The sequence below is a fragment of the Schistocerca americana genome, chromosome 2, assembly GCF_021461395.2.
Source record: "Schistocerca americana isolate TAMUIC-IGC-003095 chromosome 2, iqSchAmer2.1, whole genome shotgun sequence".
In the NCBI taxonomy this organism is placed as follows: Eukaryota; Metazoa; Arthropoda; class Insecta; order Orthoptera; family Acrididae; genus Schistocerca; species Schistocerca americana.
Window position 1 is genome coordinate 315,266,224 of NC_060120.1, and position 22,354 is coordinate 315,288,577.

Consider the following 22,354-nt stretch of genomic DNA (forward strand, 5'->3'; position numbering starts at 1 on the left):
ACCCTTCCCTCTGCCAAAATTTGTTAAAAGCACTAGCTTGTAAGTGTTTACCGCAAGTATTTTCTTAGTCTCAGGAACATTAAACGACTTTTTTGTCCATTAGTCCCAATTTTGCAGTGCCCTGTAAATCCTTTGTAGGAGAGAATGCATTCAAGTTCTTGAGTCAACACTATAGTGGGTTTGCGTTAACGAACAGCAGTGTGGCGTTACGTCATTACATATTCTTATCTAGATCATTTTATTTTAATTACTTGTATAGTTGATTGATAATATCTTTTCGATGTCTAAATATTCAGTAGCACTATTGAAAGTACTAACGTAAACACATGTCAGGGACCATTAAAATCTATTTGTGAATAACTAATGCAAATTAGTCCTCTCAACATGAAGGTTAATTTGAACACTGTAATGCAGTCCTTAACTAGGCGTGTTGCTACTGAAGTTAGGATGCCGTTTTCTTCCCCTGACGTAGGAACTGATGTAACCATCGAGTTATACGGAGACCTACTTTCAACGCGCACTAGAAATCGCGAAGCACATTCACATTTTTCACATTAATAAATCATTGTGACAGATGATAGAAGTGTAAAAAATCCTTGGAATGACTGGAGATTAAACCACGAACCTTTGTAGTGCGACATCCACTTTCCCATGAAACTACACGGACTCATTTTATTTACTGTATAATGTGTGTGTGTGTGTGTGTGGTTCTTTTGTAGTTGGTACAGACTTCACAACATTACCTATTTTTCATTTATGCATCGTCTAATATTATACTTTCGTTTTTTTCCTTAAATATTTCTCCTTTGGGCCTGATACTTCTATATAAAGACTTCAGATGTTTTAATATCAGTTCACGAAGAAGTCACAAGTATAGGTACAAAAATTTTCAACAGCTTCAAACGATGTGAAGTATCTTGTTTGTTATTTTCAACACTCACCTTTTGCTGTGATGCTTCTTCCGCAACTGACCACATAGCTTTTATGTTATCTAGTTAAGTAAAGAACTTCTGTTGTCTCGGTGTAACGTATGGCGTCAATGTGCTTGATGCGTTATGCAGTGATTCTTAGTAGTGTTTATGGTGAAATTATAGAACAGGATTGTGGCTCTCTTTTCATTTAAGATGCAGCTTCGATTTCAATCCAGTTGATACTCTCATATCTTTAACTATCCATATGGGTTGCTTATTAGTACTGATTTATGCTTGCTGTTTGTTAATGGGAAACGAGTATCATAGAAAGTGATAAAGCTCTATAGAAACTGTCATTCATGTCTCTGTATTGAAGTCCTCCTTCCAAGTGTACCTTTTGAGAATGTCTGTAAACGTCTATATTGTAAATTGGCTTATACCTCTAAATCCTTTGTCTTTTACCTCGTAATTTGGTTCACTCTCGGTTCCTTTCGGTGAAATATAGCACATATTTTAAGAATAGATTACAGAACTGTTCTACTATCCTCTTAGACTAATTGAGAATATTTTCTAATTTGATATGCATTAAGTTTTTATCATTTTGATTATTGTACCACTTTTATATTGTTTCACAAATTAAAAGCATCCTGTTGTACTGTGTTTCAATGAGATGTACACCTCAGTTCTTTTCACATCCCAAAACCCTTCTCTGAAGATCTAAGAGACATGGTACCTACAACGTAATCAATTGCAAATGGTAAATGATGTTTATATTAATTTCATGTTACATCACTATGATCATCCCACAATTTTTCTCTCTATAGTGTAATGCGTAAATTACAATTAGTGTCTGGAAGCTGTGAATATGTTGCTGAGACTCCTGTTCACCTTTCCAATAAGATTTGTTGAGCATTCCAAGCAGTAGAGTGGCCCTTGCCTCCGACAGATTGAAGGAGCAGTATGTAGGAAATACAGGGAAGTGAGTGAAGGTTATACTTCTAAAATTAATGCAAGGTTTGTCATTTCAAGAAGGCAGCTTTATTATTGTCTGTAGTTGGCCCGGCCAAAGACCAGGACGGCAGTACACAAAAACAGTACATAGCACCCATGCCTCCCTAACAGCATAACACGTTAACACACCGATACCAAGTGAGCCATCAGTCAACGCAACAGAACAGTGCAGCAATGACACGTCCAATTCTATGGAACTACCACACACTACAACTCATATCACAGAGCTCTAAAGTGTAGATCAATGTAATAAAATTCAGGATACACAGTAACTAAATTTAGAAAGGTGTTACAGTACCGCATTGCACAGTACACTCTACTGCGTACAGAAAAAGGGAGGCGACTGAAAGATTAGCAACATAGTTTAGTCTGCACCCTGCTGTACTGCAATAGTCATTCTACAGCGTTGTGCAACAGTACTAATCCCTAATACAGCATTGCACAACGATCTGGAGCAGCACCAACGAGTGATGTACAACAGATACTGGAGTGTGAAATACATTATGACACAGGACCATGGTTTCTACATTATACAGAGGGCACAGTACTCCAGGACAACCAACTGTAGGGGCAGGAGCAAATGTAAAAAGGACATCATTATTTCTCGTGAGAATTTTTCACGAATGCCTGAAAGGAAATAGCGTTTCCGGAGTAAATTACCTCGAAAGAAACCTCCGAGTTGGAATGATAGGATTGGCACGGAAATTGACTTCTGAACATGCTTCCGCTCATTATTATATTTCTATAATGAAAAACAAATTATACAATGTCTCGGACTGCCAGCCGAACCGCAACTTCAAAATAGCACAAACTCATTCCTTTTCCATCGAAATCAAGGGTGGCTTGTTTTTTCCCCGGTGTTACGATCTTCTGAACTATTCCGCTGACTGTTCGAGACGACTTCAACTTTCTGATAAAGCCTTTGCGTATCGAAAATAGCTGTCTTTTCTTTCTCTAAAAAAAAGTTGGAAATATTCTTATAATCTTAAAATTTGGCACAAATATTAGTTATAAAAAGTAATAATTTTGGCACATTTTGTAAGCGGTTGAATACTGGTATCCTTGGACTACTTAGTACACAGACTCAAATAATTTCTTTCTGATGGCGCTTTCCTGTCCGACGAATCTCATTCATCTGTGAGGAAGTACACCTTTCGCTACAGTCCTACGGAGCCGCACTGAAGCCCATCCACAAGGCACTATCACAATAAAACAACATTTAGTGAGCAATACATTGCTTACAGCGATTAGTTTAGTACACATATTTTCTCGTTTTTCCTTAAATTACGTACTATTAGTGTTTTGTTATAGTTTTAGTAGATTCTAGAAACTATTAAAATTATATACAGACTCACACAACTTATCTACAAATTGCATCTTCTCAGGTACTTTTAACAATATAGCTTTCCGACTGACGTCGTTTCGACTCCATTTCATTAACGTACGTACGTCCAGCGTGGAGCTACACCAAGGAATAGTGAACACACAGCGGAGAACATTCTGTGCGTAACAGAAAATATTAGCAGTGACACTGAACTAAGATTCTATGACACCAAACTTACGGAACAACACCAACGCTACAACTTATTGATTTACAGGATAGATCTGAAGTCTATTAACACAATACACAGCTAGGAATGGATGGTAGGATATTGTCCTTGTTTGTCACAGCAGTTGCACAAACACATAAAACACATTCAGAGAGACACTCTTACACAGTAATTTCAGTCGATGAGAGGGACGACTTCTTCACATCAGACTTCCTTCACTGATCAGGAAAGTTCTAAACCAGGATCGTTAGGTACGACCTCACTGCAACAAAGTGCGGCGTATTCTTGTAGACAGACAGAAAAAAGTTCGTGACGTCCTGTACACGAATTAAGAAAAAAAAAAGCCCTGAATAGTTAGGATATCAGAAGCCTGCAGGCAATAACGGTAGTTTTCTTCAGTTGCTGTAGGACCAACAGTCTTCGCCAATATTCAGCTATTTACAGACTGCAGTAAGAGGTACGTTGCCATCGCTCAAGAAATATTCTACTGAAACCATTAAAACTTGCGATTCCTCTCCACGTTATCGAAATATATTGTAGCTTCTCCCGTAGCAGTTAACGCTGGTGAAAATTTGCTTAGCCCTTTAAATAAGTCTAACCTTATTTTTCAGCTTACGAGAAGCAGTCTTGCACCAAATTTATAAAACAGTTGTCACCGCTTTTTCTGTCTTTCATTTGATTTCACAGAAGACGAAAATCCACATTTTTGGTAATGTTCACAACTGTATTACATTCAGTTATTCCAAATGGGACAACATTCTGCTACAAGCGTTTACCAGATCCAACTCTTCCAACCCTGTATAATGGCCCTCAGATCTATTGTTACGCAAGGGTTCTGCGTCGTAAGTCTTTCGACAATTAATGGTAAAGTCTTTTAATTTTCTTGTAATATGACGGTATTCTCAGATCTACGTGTTTCACACATTTCTACTGTTGCAGACCACTTCGTGTGATTCACTATCTGGCATCTTTTCTCTTAAGATATGTAACGCTGCATATGTTGTATCTATGGAGACGTATGTTATTATTTGGAATGAAATCTGTAACGTGTGAATATTGCTCTCTCTTCAACGCAAATATCCCTTTTTTTATTTCCAAATAACTTTATAAAGTATTAGTCTTCACCGGCAAGTTGGTTGTAAGATAGGACGACGCCGTCTCAGGCAGTCAGAATGCCAGAAGAATAACTGCACGAGTTGATCAGTGCTGATCTTGTGGACTGACCCAAGTCTTCATATGCGTAATTCAGTATTCACGTCGTTTGCGATCAAACTATCAGAAAATGTATCCATATTCTTAGCTGCTTCCGACTGTCTTCATTTGAGGACACCTGTCCGTTACGAAGTTAAATATATAGTATTTTCTTGCGAGACGTGAACTTGTCACTAAGGTCATCAACAGTAAAGCTGACGTCACCAGTGGACTACTGTTGCACAGCCTGTCGTAATGAGAATATGCAGAGTAACTGAGTTGTAGAGAGCAGAGACTGCGCTGTTGGGGTTCCAACAGGCTCTAATCAATTCTGTAAACAAGCTGCGTCGTCATAAACTTCCATATCTAGTATCACCGTATGGGGAAAAATTGAGGTGTTGGCTCGTAGAATTATGACTAGAAGAAGGTGTGAAGTCTTCATCAGAAAATTACGAATACACCTGGTGCATCCCATTACTAGATGATGAACGACGAAGACGGTTTCTTACAAGCTATACATACATGAAATTCAGTCATAAACTTTGATGTGGGCTAATCAGATGTTGTCTGGGAGGCTGCAGAAAAGTTTCTTGTGCGATGGCGTCTGTTGTGGCAATTGACATGTCATGACCATCTTGATAGACCCTGGTCCTCTCCTTTCTGTACTGTTGTCGCTATTATTCATATGTCGACTGCTGCCAAGCTTGTCACATATTTCTATGTGGAGCTAATGTACTGTACGCTGAGCACTGTCATCGTAGCTGCAGGTCAGTAATTAGACGTCTCTTCTTGAGGCATGTACTGGTATCGCAGTATTATTGCCAAATGGTCCTACAGCATTTGTGAAAGCACTTCTCGTGATGCGACTGTTACCACAAGGTGTTCCCTTAAGTACTAGATTGACGACGATTGCTACCTGGCGAACCAGCTTCTCTGGCGAATTCACAGCCCAGAAGAGATGGTTCGACTCTTTTTGTTAAGGAACGATTCTGCAGCAGGTGTCAAGGAAGATATTGCTGGGTGGGAGTTGCCGTCTAGGAACTGGTACTCTCGAGTCTCGTGTTGACATCCCAGTTTTGAGAGGCCCGGCGGCTAGGGCCTACGCTCGCCGGAGGAGTGCGCCGCAGCAGCGTCGTGACTAGAGGTGGGGGGCGGGGGCGGCGGGGGCGGCCGGCGTCAGTCGTCCTTCTTGCGGCGCAGACGGCCCTCGGTCTGGATGGTGCGCGACACCTGGTCCACACACTCGGCCAGGCTGGGCTGGCTGCCGTCGCGGCTGTAGTCGTAGCCGGCGACGCGCGCCAGCGTCATGATGTAGGCGGACGCGATGCGCAGCACCGACAGCTTGCTCAGCTTCTGCGCGTGCGCGTACGACGGCACGGCTCGCCGCAGCGTGTCGAACGCCGCGCTGATGGTGTGCACGCGCGTGCGCTCGCGGGCGTTCGCCTCGATGCGCCGCTCGCGCGTCATGTTCTTGTAGTTGCGCGGTGCCTGCTGCTGCTGCTGCTGCTGCTGTGAGGACTGGGGCGCAGGGTCGAGCGTGGGTGGCGGCGGTGGCACGTCTCGCGGGGGCGGCGCCGAGTCGCGCGGCGGCTCCGCCTGGTGGCGCAGCACCAGCGACAGCGGCTCGCTCTGCAACGGGTCCGGCGCCCGACCGGCGGCGGCAGACGGGCCGGGACTGGGCGGCGCGAACCGCGGCTGCGGGGGCGGCGGGGCAGCGCCCAGCGGCGGCAGCGGCAGTGGCGGCGCCGGCCGCAGCTCCAGCGCCGTGTACGGGTGGGTGGGCGGCACTCTCAGCAGCAGCTGCGGGGGCGGCGCCAGCGTGGGCGGCGGCGGCAAAGGCGGCGGTGAATGCCTCAGCGACGGGCCGTCCGTGCCGTCGGGAGGTGTCAGCGTGTGAGGTAGCCTGTGGCACATCAAGTCGGTTCTTACTCTCCTGGAAAGGCAGCACTAATTACTGTATACGAAACTGCTACAGTATTAAAGCACTTGTCACATACCCTCAAATAAAACAAATTTGTATATTTTTAATACAGAATCAGATGAGCATTTCGCAGTGCCCCAGTTTCGACCAGACAGTGATCATTTCCAAAATAAAGGCACATATTGCGAGTCTTTCAGGTTGTATTACACTACTAGCCATTAAAATTGCTACACCAAGAAGAAATGCAGATGATAAACGGATATTCACTGGACAAATATATTATACTACAACTGACGTGTGATTACATTTCACCCAATTTGGGTGCATAGATCCTGAGAAATCAGTACCCAGAACAACCACCTCTCGCCGTCATAACGGCCTTGATACTCCTGGGCATTGAGTCAAACAGAGCTTGGATGGCGTGTACAGGTACAGCTGCCCATGCAGCTTCAACACGATACCACTGTTCATAAAAAGTAGTGACTGGCGTACTGTGACGAGCCAGTTGCTCGGCCACCATTGACCAGACGTTTTAAATTGGTGAGAGATCTGGAGAATGTGCTGGCCAGGGCAGCAGTTGAACATTTTCTGTATCCAGAAAGGCCCGTATAGGACCTGCTACATGCGGTCGTGCGTTATCGTGCTGAAATGTAGGGTTTCGCAGGCACCGAATGAAGGGTAGAGCCACGGGTCGTAACACATCTGAAGTGTAACGTCCACTGTTCAAAGTGCCGTCAATGCGAACAAGAGGTGACCGAGACGTGTAACCAGTGGCACCCCATACCATCATGCCGGGTGATACGCCAGTACGGCGATGACGAATACGCGCTTCCAATGTGCGTTCATCGAGATGTCACCAAACACGGATGCGACCATCATGATGCTGTAAACAGAACCTGGATTCATCCGAAAAAATGACGTTTTCCCATTCGTGCACCCAGGTTCGTCGTTGAGTACACCATCGAAGGCGCTCCTGTCTGTAATGCAGTGTCAAGGGCAACCGAAGCCATGGTCTCTGAGGTGATAGTCCATGCTGCTGCAAACGTAGTCGAACTTTTCGTGCAGACGGTTGTTGTCTTGCAAACGTCCTCCATCTGTTGACTCAGGTATCGAGACGTGGCTGCACGATACGTTACAGCCATGAGGATAAGATGCCTGTCATCTCGACTGCTAGTGATACGAGGCCGTTGGGATCCAGCACGGCGTTCCGTATTACCCTCCTGAACCCACCGATTCCATATTCTGCTAACAGTCACTGGATCTCGACCAACGCGAGCAGCAGTGCCGCGATACGATAAACCGCAATCGCGATAGGCTACAATCCGACCTTTATCAAAGTCGGAAACGTGATGGTACGCATTTCTCCTCCTTACATGAGGCATCACAACGAAGTTTCACCAGGCAACGCCGGTCAACTGCTGCCTGTGTATGAGAAATCGGTTGGAAACTTTCCTCATGTCAGCACGTTGTAGGTGTTGCCACCGGCACCAACCTTGTGTGAATGCTCTGAAGAGCTAATCATTTGCTTACCACAGCATCTTCTTCCTGTCGGTTAAATTTCGCGTCTGTAGCACGTCATCTTCGTGGTGTAGCAATTTTAATGGGCAAGAGTGTACAATTAATAAAATGTTCCGTGCTATTATGCAGTGGTCGAATGGATTTCACATTTATGACCAACGTTTCCTCACTGTCTACGGATGACTTTTTCTAGGGGTATCGTAGCTTCTTTGAGGGTCCGACTGACACCCTGGCTCGCTGCTGACTACAGCGAAATTCCGTTTACGCACGCTTCCGCGCTGCGGCGTGACGTCACATGTTTATAGTATCAGACCGCAGTTGGCTGTTGTCGAGTTCCTTCGTCCGCTGTCGCTATCGCTCTGTGGTGGAAGACTGGAATACATCCTCTGCAGCACTAGGATCCAAATATTCAGTTTCACGTTCTCCTCCTTCCTGATGAAACTTCTAGGGTGTTTTACAGTCTCTGTTGCCTCTCTGTATAGAATTTCATGGTATCCACATTTGGCTGCCAGTACTTGAGACCTGCGGAATATGTTTTGCATCGAGGAGATCGCCGCATTCATTTTGATAGGATCCAAGCACTGGTACCATGAAAGGCCAAGCGTTCTTCAATCCATGCGTTTCAGCTCTCTTGTTTGTTTCGGGCCTGTCCTTGGTTGCTCTTGTGAAGAATTACTCATGCTTACTGATTTGCTAAATTTCCCTTTCCTACTTCAAGGGCTGAATAGAACTATTTATTATCTTGCACGTTATGTTATCTTGAAAGTTTCTTTAATGATTAAAGATCGTGCACATTGTGGTCTTCGTAATAGCGATTTCCAAGTAGCTGAAAACTATTTGAAAACCAGTAAGGACTCTGTGGCAATTCTCTAACACAGAGTTCAAAGAGATTGTTTCTTTTTAAAATTCTCCATCCTATTAGAGAAACTGTGATTTTAAATTTCGTCTCTGTGGTAAGTATATAAACATATTTAAAGATTACCTGAGCAGGATGGGCGGCGCCGTGGGCGGCGTGCTCTGATGGCGGGAGTCGGCGTCCTGCAAGGAAGCGAGGGCGGCCGGCGGAGGCGACTGTGCGGCCCCCAGCCTGTGGTCACAAAAGGAGGCACGGTTGTTTAGGGAGGAGTCTGGAGAGGGGCTCCAGACTAGTGAAGTGACAGTGAAGCGGAAGCAGTTTACTTAGCACCAAAACAAACGTAAGTGTTCGGAATAAAGTTCCTGAATTTACTGCCCTCCAGGAAGCGTGTGGCGCGCAAATTATTCTCGGGACTGAGACCTGGCTGAACCCTGAGATAGGAAGTTCTGAAATATTTAGTGAGGGTTGGAACGTGTATCGGAAAGACAGATTAGACACCGTAGGAGGTGGTGTCTTCATTGCAGTTGACAAAAATATTGTGACTACTGAGGTCGAAGTAGAGTGTGATTGTGAAGTTATATGGACGCGTGTAACAGGGCTAGGAGAAATAAAGTTAATTGTTGGGTGTTATTACCGGCCACCAGGTTCCACCGTGACAGTTCTAGAATCATTCAAAGGGAGTCTACACTCTGTATCGCAGAAGTACCCGGATCATGCTATATTAGTCGGAGGCGACTTCAACCTACCTAGCATAGATTGGGATATCTGTGGATTCATTACAGGTGGTACAGACAAGCCGTCGTGTGAATTACTTTTGAACACATTATCCGAAAACTGTCTTGAGCAGCTAAATCGACAGCCAACGCGTAATGGAAATATTTTGCATCAGTGATCTTCGCATGAATGGAGTTGTGCAAGAAACAGAAGCCAGTATTGAGAGTATTTTTAATTAATTTTGTTAATCTCGTGTAAAAAACTCAAAAGATATGAGAAGGGTTTTTGTTGACTACAGTTCTTGTAGTTGAAACGTTGCTGCTGTATTTCTATACCTGTATTATTACGTATAAAACGTAGTGTCCCAGTAGTAATGGTACTTGAAAGGAAATTTTCTTATTGGCACTTAGAACCAGTTAGTACTGCGGTATGGCACCTAAAAAATTCTTAATAAATTATTTTTTTCTACTTTGTCTCCCACTCCCACCTTTCAGTTATGGTTGAATATTTCAGTTATGGTTGAATATATATACGAGGTGCGGCTAGAAAAAAACCGGACTGATGCTGGAAAACACATTTATTTACAATTATTTACAATTTCATGTTATCTCCTTCAATGTACTCTCCTCCTCGGTCTCTACACCGCTCCATACGAATTTTCCACTGTTCATAGCAATGCTGCAGATCATTTTCGGTAAGTCCATACATTACTTCCGTCGCTTTTTCTTTTACTGCTTCAACAGTCTCAAATCTAGTTCCTTTCAAAGCTGACTTGACTTTAGGGAAAAGAAAAAAGTCACAGGGGGCCAAATCAGGTGAGTAGGGCGGATGATCTAAGATGGGAATGTTGTGTTTTGCCAAAAACGTCTTCACTGACAACGCACTGTGAGCTGGGGCATTGTCTTGGTGAAGGATCCATGACTTTTTTCTCCACAAATCGTTCCGTTTTCTCCGTACTCGCTCACGTAGGGTAGCCAGGACGCTAATGTAGTAATGCTGATTCACTGTTTGTCCCTCTGGTACCCAATCAATGTGCACAATCCCTTTGATATCAAGAAAAACAATCATCATTGCCTTGAATTTCGATTTTGACATTCGTGCTTTTTTTTGTCGTGGAGAACCAGGAGTTTTGCCCGCATCTCGTGGTCGTGCGGTAGCGTTCTCGCTTCCCACGCCCGGGTTCCCGGTTTCGATTCCCGGCGGGGTCAGGGATTTTCTCTGCCTCGTGATGGCTGGGTGTTGTGTGCTGTCCTTAGGTTAGTTAGGTTTAAGTAGTTCTAAGTTCTAGGGGACTTATGACCACAGCAGTTGAGTCCCATAGTGCTCAGAGCCATTTGAACCAGGAGTTTTCCAATGCATCGATTGACGTTTAGTTTCGGGATCGTAAGTAAAAAACCACGATTCATCACAAGTAATAACATTTTGTAAGAAGGTGGGATCACTTTCAATGTTTTCCAGGATGTCAGAACAAATCATTCTTCGGCGTTCCTTCTGTTCAATTGTGAAACACTTTGGAACCATTTTTGAACACACTTTGTTCATGTTGAAACTTTCATGAAGAATCTGCATAACACTTTCCTTGTCAACTCCTGTTAACTCAGACACTGCTCTGATTGTTAAACGGCGATCTTGTCGAACAAGTTTACCGATTTTTTCAATGTTTGCATCAGTTTTTGCTGACAATGGTCTGCCAGTGCGAGTGTCATCACTGGTGTCTTCGCGGCCATCTTTAATCGTTTAAACCACTCAAACACTTGTGTTCGCGATAAACAATCATCGCCGTAGACTTGTTGTAGCATTACAAACGTTTCACTTGCAGATTTTCCTAGTTTGAAACAAAATTTGATGTTAACACGCTGTTCTTTCTGTACACTCAACATTTTCCGACGCACAGACAAAACGTCAACTACTTAAAACAGACGCCACGGGCAGACTGAGTGCAGGAGGCAGATGAAACTCGAGCAGTAGGCGGAGCGAGAGTCACGTGACAGGCCACACGACTTTCAGACTTATTGCATTCGTTTTATTGTTTCACCAGTACTGGTCCGGTTTTTTTCTAGCCACACCTCGTATATATTCAACCATAACTGAAAGGTGGGAATGTTAAACGTTATATCCAGGGGAAATAGGCGATCGGTCAATTACGATCTTTAATGAATTCCAGAGATAAGCGAAGATCGGGTCGACGTAATAAGAGATGGGTAGATGAGATCACAAAAGACGCGTAAAATGGTTGAATGTGGCTAAAAACCGTATTGCAAGCATAATTCTTTATGTAGCATTACATTTCAAATGGCTGAGGATAATAATGATGCCTAAATGTCGAACTAGGCAGAGATCGATCCAGACCTATATCGAGCGCAGACTATTGAAACAAACAGCCAGTACGAGGTGGCAACCCAAAGGCCCGAAATTAGAATTTTGCACGCAAATGGTCACAAATTCACTGCATTACCGCGAGGTGTCTCCCCTCACATACGTCTTGAGTCAATGTAGCAAGTGGCTGCGACCTGAATGGTTTGTTAGTTGTTAATTAGCATCTTTACATTATTCGTTACGTTTCTCTGAATTTACGGGTTTGTGATGGTTGACCTCAAACAGCTGCGCGTGTGTGTAAAGTTTTGGAATACCATAGCAGAAACACACTAAAGAATGAAGCAAGCTTTCGGGGCTAATGCTATAGTTCAGATGCAGTTACGCGACTAGTGTGAGCGTTCCAAAAACGGACGATCATCGGCTGATGATGACTGTCTTTCCGGTCGATCATCAACTGGCATCTCACCAGAAAAGTTCTGAAAGTCAGGGATCTGATTGTTTGGTTGACTTGGGGGAGGGAATCAAAGAGGGAGGTAATCGGTCCCATCGGATTAGGGAAGGATGGGAAGGGAAGTCGACCGTCCCCTTTCAAAGGAAACAGCCCGGCATTTGCCTGAAGCGATTTAGGGAAATCACGGAGAACTTAATCGGATGGCCAGACGCGGGTCTGAACCGTACTCCCGACTTCGAGTCCAGTGTACTAACCACTGCGCCACCTCGCTCGGGAGGGATCTAGGGATCTCATTCTGTGCGTACAAAGGTGGACCACGCAAGGTTTCTACTACACCTAGGGAATAAGTTACGGTGCTTGTGGATGTATTCTATCTGAGATGCTGAATACGATATGTAATGCTGGATAGTTTGTTCAATGACTGCTTCAGGATGGTCATAAACAGTACAGCGTTGACGTCAGCAGGGAACTTTTCTATGCAGTATGACGCAAAAATCCATTAACATTCGAAAATTCAATACTTCACCGAATAATGTAGGTAGAAAGGTAGAAATAGACACACTTGAAATGACGTGAGGTTTTATTGAAAGAAAAAAAGTGCACAAAATGACTACCAGAAGATGCTTCATATGATACAAAAGCAATAATTAGCATAACAAATGATTTTTAGCGAAGACGGTGTTCTTCATAACAAATGCTCAACATGTCGGGCGCCATTCATCAACAATGTCTGTACTCGAGGGAGAATGTTGTGAATAGCACTGTACAGTATCAGGAAGTATGGTGGAAAATTGCCGTTGGACATCGTCTATTAGCATCCGTAATGCAACCGTATTATCGCGGTGGAGTTACGACTTCAGGTAACCCCACGACCAATAACCTCAAGGACTGAGGTCTGGAGACCTGAGAGGCCAAGCGTAACGAACATGGCAGCTCAGCTTGCGATCCTCACCAAACAATGTGAGAGAGTAGAGATCTTTCACTTTGAGCAATATGGAGTAGAGCGCCATCCTGCATAAAAGTCGTACCTTCCAACGGGTGTTTATCAGTCAGGCTAGAGATGATCTGACTCCCTCTTTCAGTAAAGTTCATTTTAAACACGATCCTCATGCGGTGTCACTGAAGTGTTGCTGTCGAGCACCATCTGTTGGACAGTTTTTGCATTCGTTTTTGGTTTCAATAAACCCCCACGTTATTTCAGGCATGTGTGTCAATTTTTACCTCTCTACCTACATTATGCCGTGTATTAGTGCATTTTCAAATGTTAACGAACTTTTGGGTCACCCTGTATATTGGTGGGATTGTTTTTGGAGTTTGTGCCTCCTGATCAGAAGGTCAGCAAAATGTTCCGTTGCAATGTTCTACGACTTTTGAGGGAGAACGTCCCCATAAGTTGCGAAAGAACGACTGGGTACTCCACCGTGACAATGCACACCGCTTATGGCCTACTTTATTCAGCAATTTTTGACTAAAGACGACACAACAGCCGTTCGCTAACAGCTGTACTGACCAGACTTAGTTTCTCTTTTTCAAGATGAAAATCGTGTTGATGGGAGCACAGATTTGATACATCTGAGGAGTAAGTGGAAGCGCATAAGGTACTAAACACTATAACAAATACAGACTCCAAGATGCATTTAAAAAATGGCACAAGGACAGGGATCGGGGTTTTCATTCCCGACGGGACTGGTTTGAAGATGATGGTGCAGAATAACGTCTACACAAGACATGAAAATGTTAATATATTTCTGGATCATCTGGATATCACCTAGTATACAGGTATAGAACAACTACAATTGGCAAAGCGTTTTAACTTAACAGTGCCTGTTTAGACGATTCTCCTACTTGGCATGTGATTCGGTGTGTTCCGTCGGAGACTTGTACCATTAAGGAAACACATTTACCTGGAGCAGTGGGCGGGCGAGTCAGGCTTGGCGGGGGGCGGCGGCGGCGTGGGCGACGCGCTGGACGTGGGTGGCGTGAGGTCGCAGCGCGGTGGCGGCGACGACAGGCGGCTTTCGCCGGAGGTGGGGGGTGGCGACGGCGGCAGCCGGTCGTGCTCGTGGGCGGCGGGGGCGGCGGAGGCTGCGGCGGCGGGCTCGGAGGCGTGGTGCGGCGTGGCGCGCCAGGGCCGGAAGTGGCGGGCGCGCTTGCCGGCGGGCGACGCGTCGCCCTCGCGGGCTGCGCAGCTCTTGCGACGCCGCCCCGCTCCGGGGGCCAGCGCCGGGGGCGACGCCGACGCCGCAGACATCTGCCGGCACAACACCACAGCGTCACACGTCTCTACGCACCGACCAACTGCTTATAACTATCACTCACGCACCGTTCCTCTCGATGTGTCACACACAGCTGTAATGGCAGCTAAACTTACATACAAGGCAGCACGGCGAGGTTTACTACTTTGGATGTGTGCCTACCACCCATTTGAAGTCTCTGTTTCGATTTAAATACAGTTTGATCTTTATTCCTTATTAATCCAAATGCTCAATAGCCTGAGAATGGTCCACATTGCATAATTCATAACGGCCAAAATTTTTGAATAGTTCACTCTTTATTCGACAAGCATTTCTCAGCCCTGTCATTTCGAACTGGCACTCGCATTCCTCACCACAACTCCATCTGACTGAAGTGATTAAATGGGGTAATTCAGCTTCCCCTACCGATAGGTTTTATGCAAGACGCAACGCCTTCGAAAACCACACGCGAGAATTTCATATTCTCTCACTTACAATGCCCGAACTATTAGTTCTACAGAAATAAACGAACAGGTCCTTTTTGTAGCAAATTTGTGTAACTGAAATTTGGCACTGGGATACGCTTTCGCTGGAAGCCACGGTTTTCGAGAAATTCAAACAGGTTTGAAGGTGACATCTGTACGTTTGCGAAAACTACGGCCCCTAGTGAAAATGTGTCCCAATACAAAATTTAACTACATTAAATTCTGACAAAAAAATTCTGTTCATTTTCATCTACAGGACTAAGTGGCTGCACGTACCAGGCGAAAGAACATGAAAATCTCGTGCGTGCTATTTGAAGGTGTTGCGGGTTGCATAAAACGTATGGGTAGGGACAGCTGAATCACGTAAGCGTCGCTGAATGGGAGACCACGCAGTGTCAACCCACAGTTAATTAATTTGTCAGCTTACCAGAGAACTTGGTATGCCAGATATTGTGCAATGTCAACGTATGTAACATGGTGTTGACTTCTAGAATGAAGACGTTGTCAAGAGGGACGTGCGCAGATGTCACTGCAAAAAATGAAATTTATATGGATAATTTACGTGAATCTGCACATCACTGCTAATGTGTTAACCTGAGACACAACACGCCACGTTGCATATCATAAGTGGGGTACACGGGTAGCTCAATCGGCAGATATAACTTGTAGTTGTGGGACTTTGATGTGTCCATCGCGCCTGCCAGTAAGAACATTCCAAGGGAATACGGTTTATGATACTCAAGTGTGGAGGAGTTTACTGACGAACCTGTCAGAATGGCGATGCGCGTGGAGCGCTGGGCAGAGTAAGGAAATCGATGCAGCATGTGTTGAAACGAGTGGAGTGCATTTCGAACAAGAACAGAGTGTAAATGTAAAAAAGGGTGAAAGTAGCACGCTTCCACAATCCACGATATATCAGGCACACGTAGAGGAGTGATGCCAAAATTTATCCGACACCTAGTACAGTGACCGTTACTCTGACAGTCACTGTAGTTTCCCCCTCACAAGCAAAGAGCGCGGCGAACAACGATAAGCCCATTTATCAGCTTATTTACTGCACTGAATTTTCGGACAGGGCAGGATATCGTTGCAACCGCTAAATGTGATTCTTTGTAAAGTCGTCATCGGTTCGCACATTGCCTTGGAATTTGATCCAATAATGCCCTAAACTGACGGCCCGACTACTCTGTACAGATTTCTTAATATTGACCTTGCCCATGCGGTCACCAGAAGTGGAAGGGTTCTTTTTGCGATCTAGACAAAATAAAGATTTATCAGCTTATCTTTGGGTTGCGTTATTTCTGCTTTCTACGGACATGTCAGTCATTACTGGGGATATATGAGAGCGAACGAAAAGACGATATTACGTTTATTCTGAGTCGCATCAGCATTTCAGAACAAGGAAATTTCAGAAATTTAGACGAGGGTATAGCTTACTTAAAAGGTAATGTCGATGAGCAATTATAAAGAGAAGCTGTTTCTCTCTTCGTAATAACGTGTGTGAAGAAGGTAGTAAAGCAATAAACGCCTGGATACTGGTCACGTTGGCCAATTGTTGTAATCTGTTTCGATGGGATGTCTGGCTTCTGAGCACACACCATCAGAAACGCCACGGGCGTGTTATTAATTGGGCAGCAGTCTTATATAAGAAAGGAGACAAATCACCGCTCTCGGACAGGGCCATGTAAGGCAACATGGCCCTCGCTTCTGGAGGCATCGTTAATCGCGCGCCATGAATCAATGCTTACTCTGTAGCATCATATATTCGTTTTTGTTTGTATGTGGCGGTGCGTCCACCATTTCCCTTAGGGTACAATGCAAGAATAATGACTACCTGTCTGTCTCAGAATGTGTGCACATTTCTCTGCTCAATTGTTAGGGACGGTGCAGAAAAGCGTAGCAATGTTTTTCAAAATTTCTGAGGTTTGTTGAACGTCATGTGACACTTTTCTCAACACGTTTCCTGCCTTCTACTTGAAATTGCTATTAACGAACATTATAGGATTAAACCAAAACTGAAATGATAATTAAATCAAGACCCTAAGCTGCCGACAGGTGATGATATATATCAACAGGGACAGTTGAAAATGTGTGCCCCGACCGGGACTCGGATCCGGGACCTCCTGCTTACCCGACAGACGCTCTATCCATCTGAACCACCGAGGCCGCGAGTAATGATTGTAATGGGCAGGAGCACTACGAATGTAGTGTGTGGACATTAAGTTCGGAATGTGGGTCTACCGGGTACGTCCAAGGGATAAGTCCCTGCAGTCGCACCATCATCTGTGCCCTCGGTGGTTCAGATGTTAAAAACATGCCTCGAACGGTAGTAGCTGTGAAGAACACAGCAATATTTGATTATGCTAATCGTAAAGTCCAGCTTAACACTGATAGGTCTGCGAAATATTCTCCTTTTTTTTAGTTAAAATTCCAAATGCGCACTCCACATATCTCCGGGCACGACTTATACGGTAGTTAAAGATCTGTTTCTTGGAGGAAGGGAAAATTACGGTGCATGGTCTCAAGACAAAACTAGACAAATTAGGTTAGGTGGTATAGAAAGACTCATCGCATAGTCTCTGCTCTGATGGGTGATTGTTAACTCATCAAAGCGACGCGAACACTCGCATCAGTATCCGTGAACTATCCAGTGGGTGAGTCCAAAACCAGCCGCTGTATTTCTTAACGTACTCATAAATTTAATAAGCAAACACTGCCGGCTTTCTTCTATCTACGTCCGTACCCGTTGACCTCTAGTCTAGTGCTGATGCACGACTATTGCTGAGATGCCGCCATGTGGGCACTGAAACGATTTCTGACGCGCGGCTGTTATTCGCCCATGTGCATCGAGCCTACAGGTTCTGTAACCCCACTGTAAGCTGCTGCTTTGTATCGAGGGCTACGAGCAACAATAAGCGACCCTCTCATACTGCACATTCAGACGTACTGACAGCGGTTTCTACCGTCGGCGATATCAGGCATATTTACACGCTGCTATGATTTTCACAGGGTATCTCAAACGTTTTGGGTGAAACAACCGATTATATTGAGATAGACAACCACTTGTCGAAAATGCATTTTTATTATGTTATGGACATACACAGCGTATGCCGCATAACAACTTAGCTCGTAGTAACTGTTCGAAGTGACAATCGCCAGTCTGAATGCACGCAGGGCAACGCCGCATGAAGTTCCGCCGCACGCTCCCTCAAAGATCCCTGATGTCTGCTGTACCAGGAGACAGGCTGGTTGGTCCCTAGCAAGCAAGTTTTCATCCATTTCTACGCGAATTTCATACACCAACGTCTTGAGTGAACCCCAGAGGAAAAAATCCAGAGGTGTGAGTTACGGCGATCCCGCTGGCCGTGGGACAGTACCTTCCCTTCCAAACCAGCGCTGAGGGTACGTGTGGTCCAGATGCTCGCGCACGTTAACATCGAAGTGGGCTGCTGCACTGTAGTGTTGAAACCACAACCTTTCACGGACGACAAGGGGTATTGTCTCCAACAACTGTGGCCCACATTTCGCAGGGACACCTAGTAACGGGGACCAGTCAAACGGGGAAGTAGTGAATGAGGTCCTATTAGGTGATCTCGGACAATGCCCGCTCATACATTGACAGAGAATCGTTGCTGGCGCCCGCCGATGAGGGTGGCATGGGGACTTTCTTACTCCATACATGGCTGTTGCGGTTGTTGAAAGCATCATTACGGGTGAAGGTGGCCTCATCTTCAAGCTACAGTGTTATGCGATGTACACTGTGTACGTCCATAATACAATACGAGGTGCATTCAAGTTATAAGGCCTCCGAGTTTTTTTCTCCTGACTGGAAAGAGATAGAAACATGCGCATTCTTTTAAAATGAGGCCGCGTTCATTGTCAATACGTCCCAGAGATGGCAGCACCGTACGGCAGATGGAATTTTACCACCAACGGCGAGAATGAGAACTGTTTTAAATACTTAAAATGGCGACGTTTTCCTTACTTGAACAGCGTGCAATCATTCGTTTTCTGAATTTGCGTGGTGTGAAACCAATTGAAATTCATCGACAGTTGAAGGAGACATGTGGTGATGGAGTTATGGATGTGTCGGAAGTGCGTTCGTGGGTGTGACAGTTTAATGAAGGCAGAACATCATGTAACAACAAACCGAAACAACCTCGGGCTCGCACAAGCCGGTCTGACGACATGATCGAGAAAGTGGAGAGAATTGTTTTGGGGGATCGCCGAATGACTGTTGAACAGATCGCCTCCAGAGTTGGCATTTCTGTGGGTTCTGTGCACACAATCCTGCATGACGACCTGAAAATGCGAAAAGTGTCATTCACGTGGGTGCCAGGAATGCTGACGGACGACCACATGGCTACCCGTGTGGCATGTTGCCAAGCAATGTTGACGCGCAATCACAGCATGAATGCGACTTTCTTTTCGTCGGTTGTGACAATGGATGAGACGTGGATGCCATTTTTCAATCCAGAAACAAAGCGCCAGTCAACTCAATGGAAGCACACAGATCCACCGCCACCAAAAAAATTTCGGGAAACTGCCAGTGCTGAAAAAATGATGGTGTCATGTTCTGGGACAGCGAGGGCGTAATCCTTACCCATTGCGTTCCAAAGGACACTACGGTAACAGGTGCATCCTACGAAAATGTTTTGAAGAACAAATTCCTTCCTGCACTGCAACAGAAACGTTCGGGAAGGGTTGCGCGTGTGCTGTTTCACCGAGACAACGCACCCGCACATCGAGCTAACGTTACGCAACAGTTTCTTCGTGATAACAACTTTGAAGTGATTCCTCATGCTCCCTACTCACCTGACCTGGCTCCTAGTGACTTTTGGCTTTTTCCAACAATGAAAGACACTCTCCGTGGCCGCACATTCACCAGCCGTGCTGCTATTGCCTCAGCGATTTTCCAGTGGTCAAAACAGACTCGTAAAGAAGCCTTCGCCGCTGCCATGGAATCATGGCGTCAGCCTTGTGAAAAATGTGTACGTCTGCAGGGCGATTACGTCGAGAAGTAACGCCAGTTTCATCGATTTCGGGTGAGTAGTTAATTAGAAAAAAAACGGAGGCCTTAGAACTTGAATGCACCTCGTAGACATGCATTTCCGACCGTTGGCTCCCTATCTGAGTGGAATCTGTTGCGGACCCACTATCATCTGTTTCAATTTGATCTAAAAGATTTTAGACGCTCTATTTAAGAGCGACTCTCGGTGGCACAGTGGTAAACTGCCACATGTACTGGTCTGAAGGTCTTGAGTTTGATCCCCCGCCAGTCAAAGGATTGTTTTATCCGTCATTTGTTACCTCTTTCGTCTCTGCTAATCTTAATGCCGAACTGCATCGTGGTTCGGTGTCCACGTTAAACAGCAGGTCGTCTATAAATGGCTAAGTCAGTAGTAAGGACAGCAGGGCCTTATCCCAAGTGGGATCATGTCTAGTAAAGCACTGTGCCGTTCAAACCAAAGAGTTAAAAATGTTGTACCCTTTGACAACAGACACAACTAGACCGTCGTATTATGTACCAAAAGGCAGAGACAGAATATTAAACGAATTCGTGGATTTAGATTTAAGCAAGGAAAATGGCAAACTTTGATTTATTCTGTACTCTGGTCTTCGAAAGAGATTGCTTGCAAAAGACTTGCACGGTCTGCATTGAAATATTGTTCAAACGTGCGTGAGCCAGGTCTGTTTCGGGACATTGATCGTTTACAGAGGGTAACAGAAATGGCAGACAGTTGGAGAGAACACTTCCAAAATTTAACTATAACGTATTTAGAAGATTCTAAACGCTGGTTTCGTGGAGACAATATGTAAACCGTCCACCCGAAGAGTTCCTGGACTGATTTTACTCCTGCGTAAAAGCTACATCAACGCAATAACTACAGTGGAGGCTCGACCTATAAACTATCAACAATAGATGAGCGTTCGACCAGTCAGTTATGTGCAGGCAGTGTTCAGCAGCAGATATGCGTCCGGGGTGTGTCAACGTTGTCGTGTTCCAAACGGCAACAGAGCAACGAAATGAACATCTGTAAATTAGATGTTAAAGATATTCTCCTTAATATTGTGAAGAAGAGAACAGTGTGTGCAAAGTTTGTTCCACACAACTTCACCAACAAAACAAAAACAGCGACGAGTTGGCCCTTGCCACGACTTGAATGAAACGCATGACGCAGATAATTCTTTTCTGAAAAGAAAGGAAGGTGACGAGACTTGTGTTATCAGAATACTAAAAAACTAAAGACAAAGAGCAAAATGGATCTGTAATGGTTCACCAGGACCGAAGAAGGTGCGGAATGCGATGTACGAGTTGAACAACTTCCAAGAGAGGGACGTTTTCGACAGTTTCACATGGGTGCATGGACATTCTTTGCGTTGTACTGAAGTGAGAAGAGACTATGTAGAACACATGAAGCATTAAAACCAGGGTCTTAACTTTTATCTATTCTTTATTAATCCAGTCTCGAAACTGGCGGACTATATTCTCCAACCCACGTACATATGTGTCGCATAGATACCGTGAAGATAGAATTCGACCAGTAACAGCCTACACAAACATGTATTAGCAGTGATTCTTCACATGCTCTGTCTCTGAAAGGCCGGCCGAAGTGGCCGTGCGGTTAAAGGCGCTGCAGTCTGGAACCGCAAGACCGCTACGGTCGCAGGTTCGTATCCTGCCTCGGGCATGGATGTTTGTGATGTCCTTAGGTTAGTTAGGTTTAACTAGTTCTAAGTTCTAGGGGACTAATGACCTCAGCAGTTGAGTCCCATAGTGCTCAGAGCCATTTGACCCATTTTGTCTCTGAAAGGAATTGGAAAAAACTTAAAAACAAAGCAAGTAGTTTCAGCTACGCACTTTATAATGATTCTTGGAATACATATATAGTAATTAAATGAATGTAATTGAAACACTCTTTCATCTTTAAACAGGGTGCTGTAAGAGATACAGTCATCGGGTCCTTGAGAGCAAACAGAAGTTGCCCAACTGGTTGCGACGGAAGGTGTGCGAGAGAGAAAGAGGGGGGAAGTAAGGCGAGATGGAGGTAATGTACAGTGCAAGGAGTCATCCGAGCTACTTGCGACATCCAATATTTCAAAGGCACAAATATTGGAGGAGTCTGGCTTAAAGTTACGAGCCAGGGACAAAATTTTGCGATCTGACATCACTTTTAACGAAGTTACACGCACAG

General features: G+C 44.8%; 1 protein-coding gene across 1 annotated transcript in view; it reads right to left on the bottom strand.

The window, feature by feature from the left end:
• Positions 1–1,926: 1,926 nt before the first annotated feature.
• Positions 1,927–22,354, bottom strand: part of LOC124593986 (extensin-like) — a 48,838-nt gene continuing 28,410 nt past the window's right edge. Inside the window, exons 3-5 of the mRNA XM_047132337.1 lie at positions 14,344–14,690; positions 9,085–9,189; positions 1,927–6,566 (exon numbers count right to left, since the gene is read on the bottom strand). Of these exons, the coding sequence (XP_046988293.1) occupies positions 5,840–6,566; positions 9,085–9,189; positions 14,344–14,690 (1,179 nt within the window). The 3' untranslated portion in view covers positions 1,927–5,839. The remainder of the gene's footprint in view (positions 6,567–9,084; positions 9,190–14,343; positions 14,691–22,354) is intronic.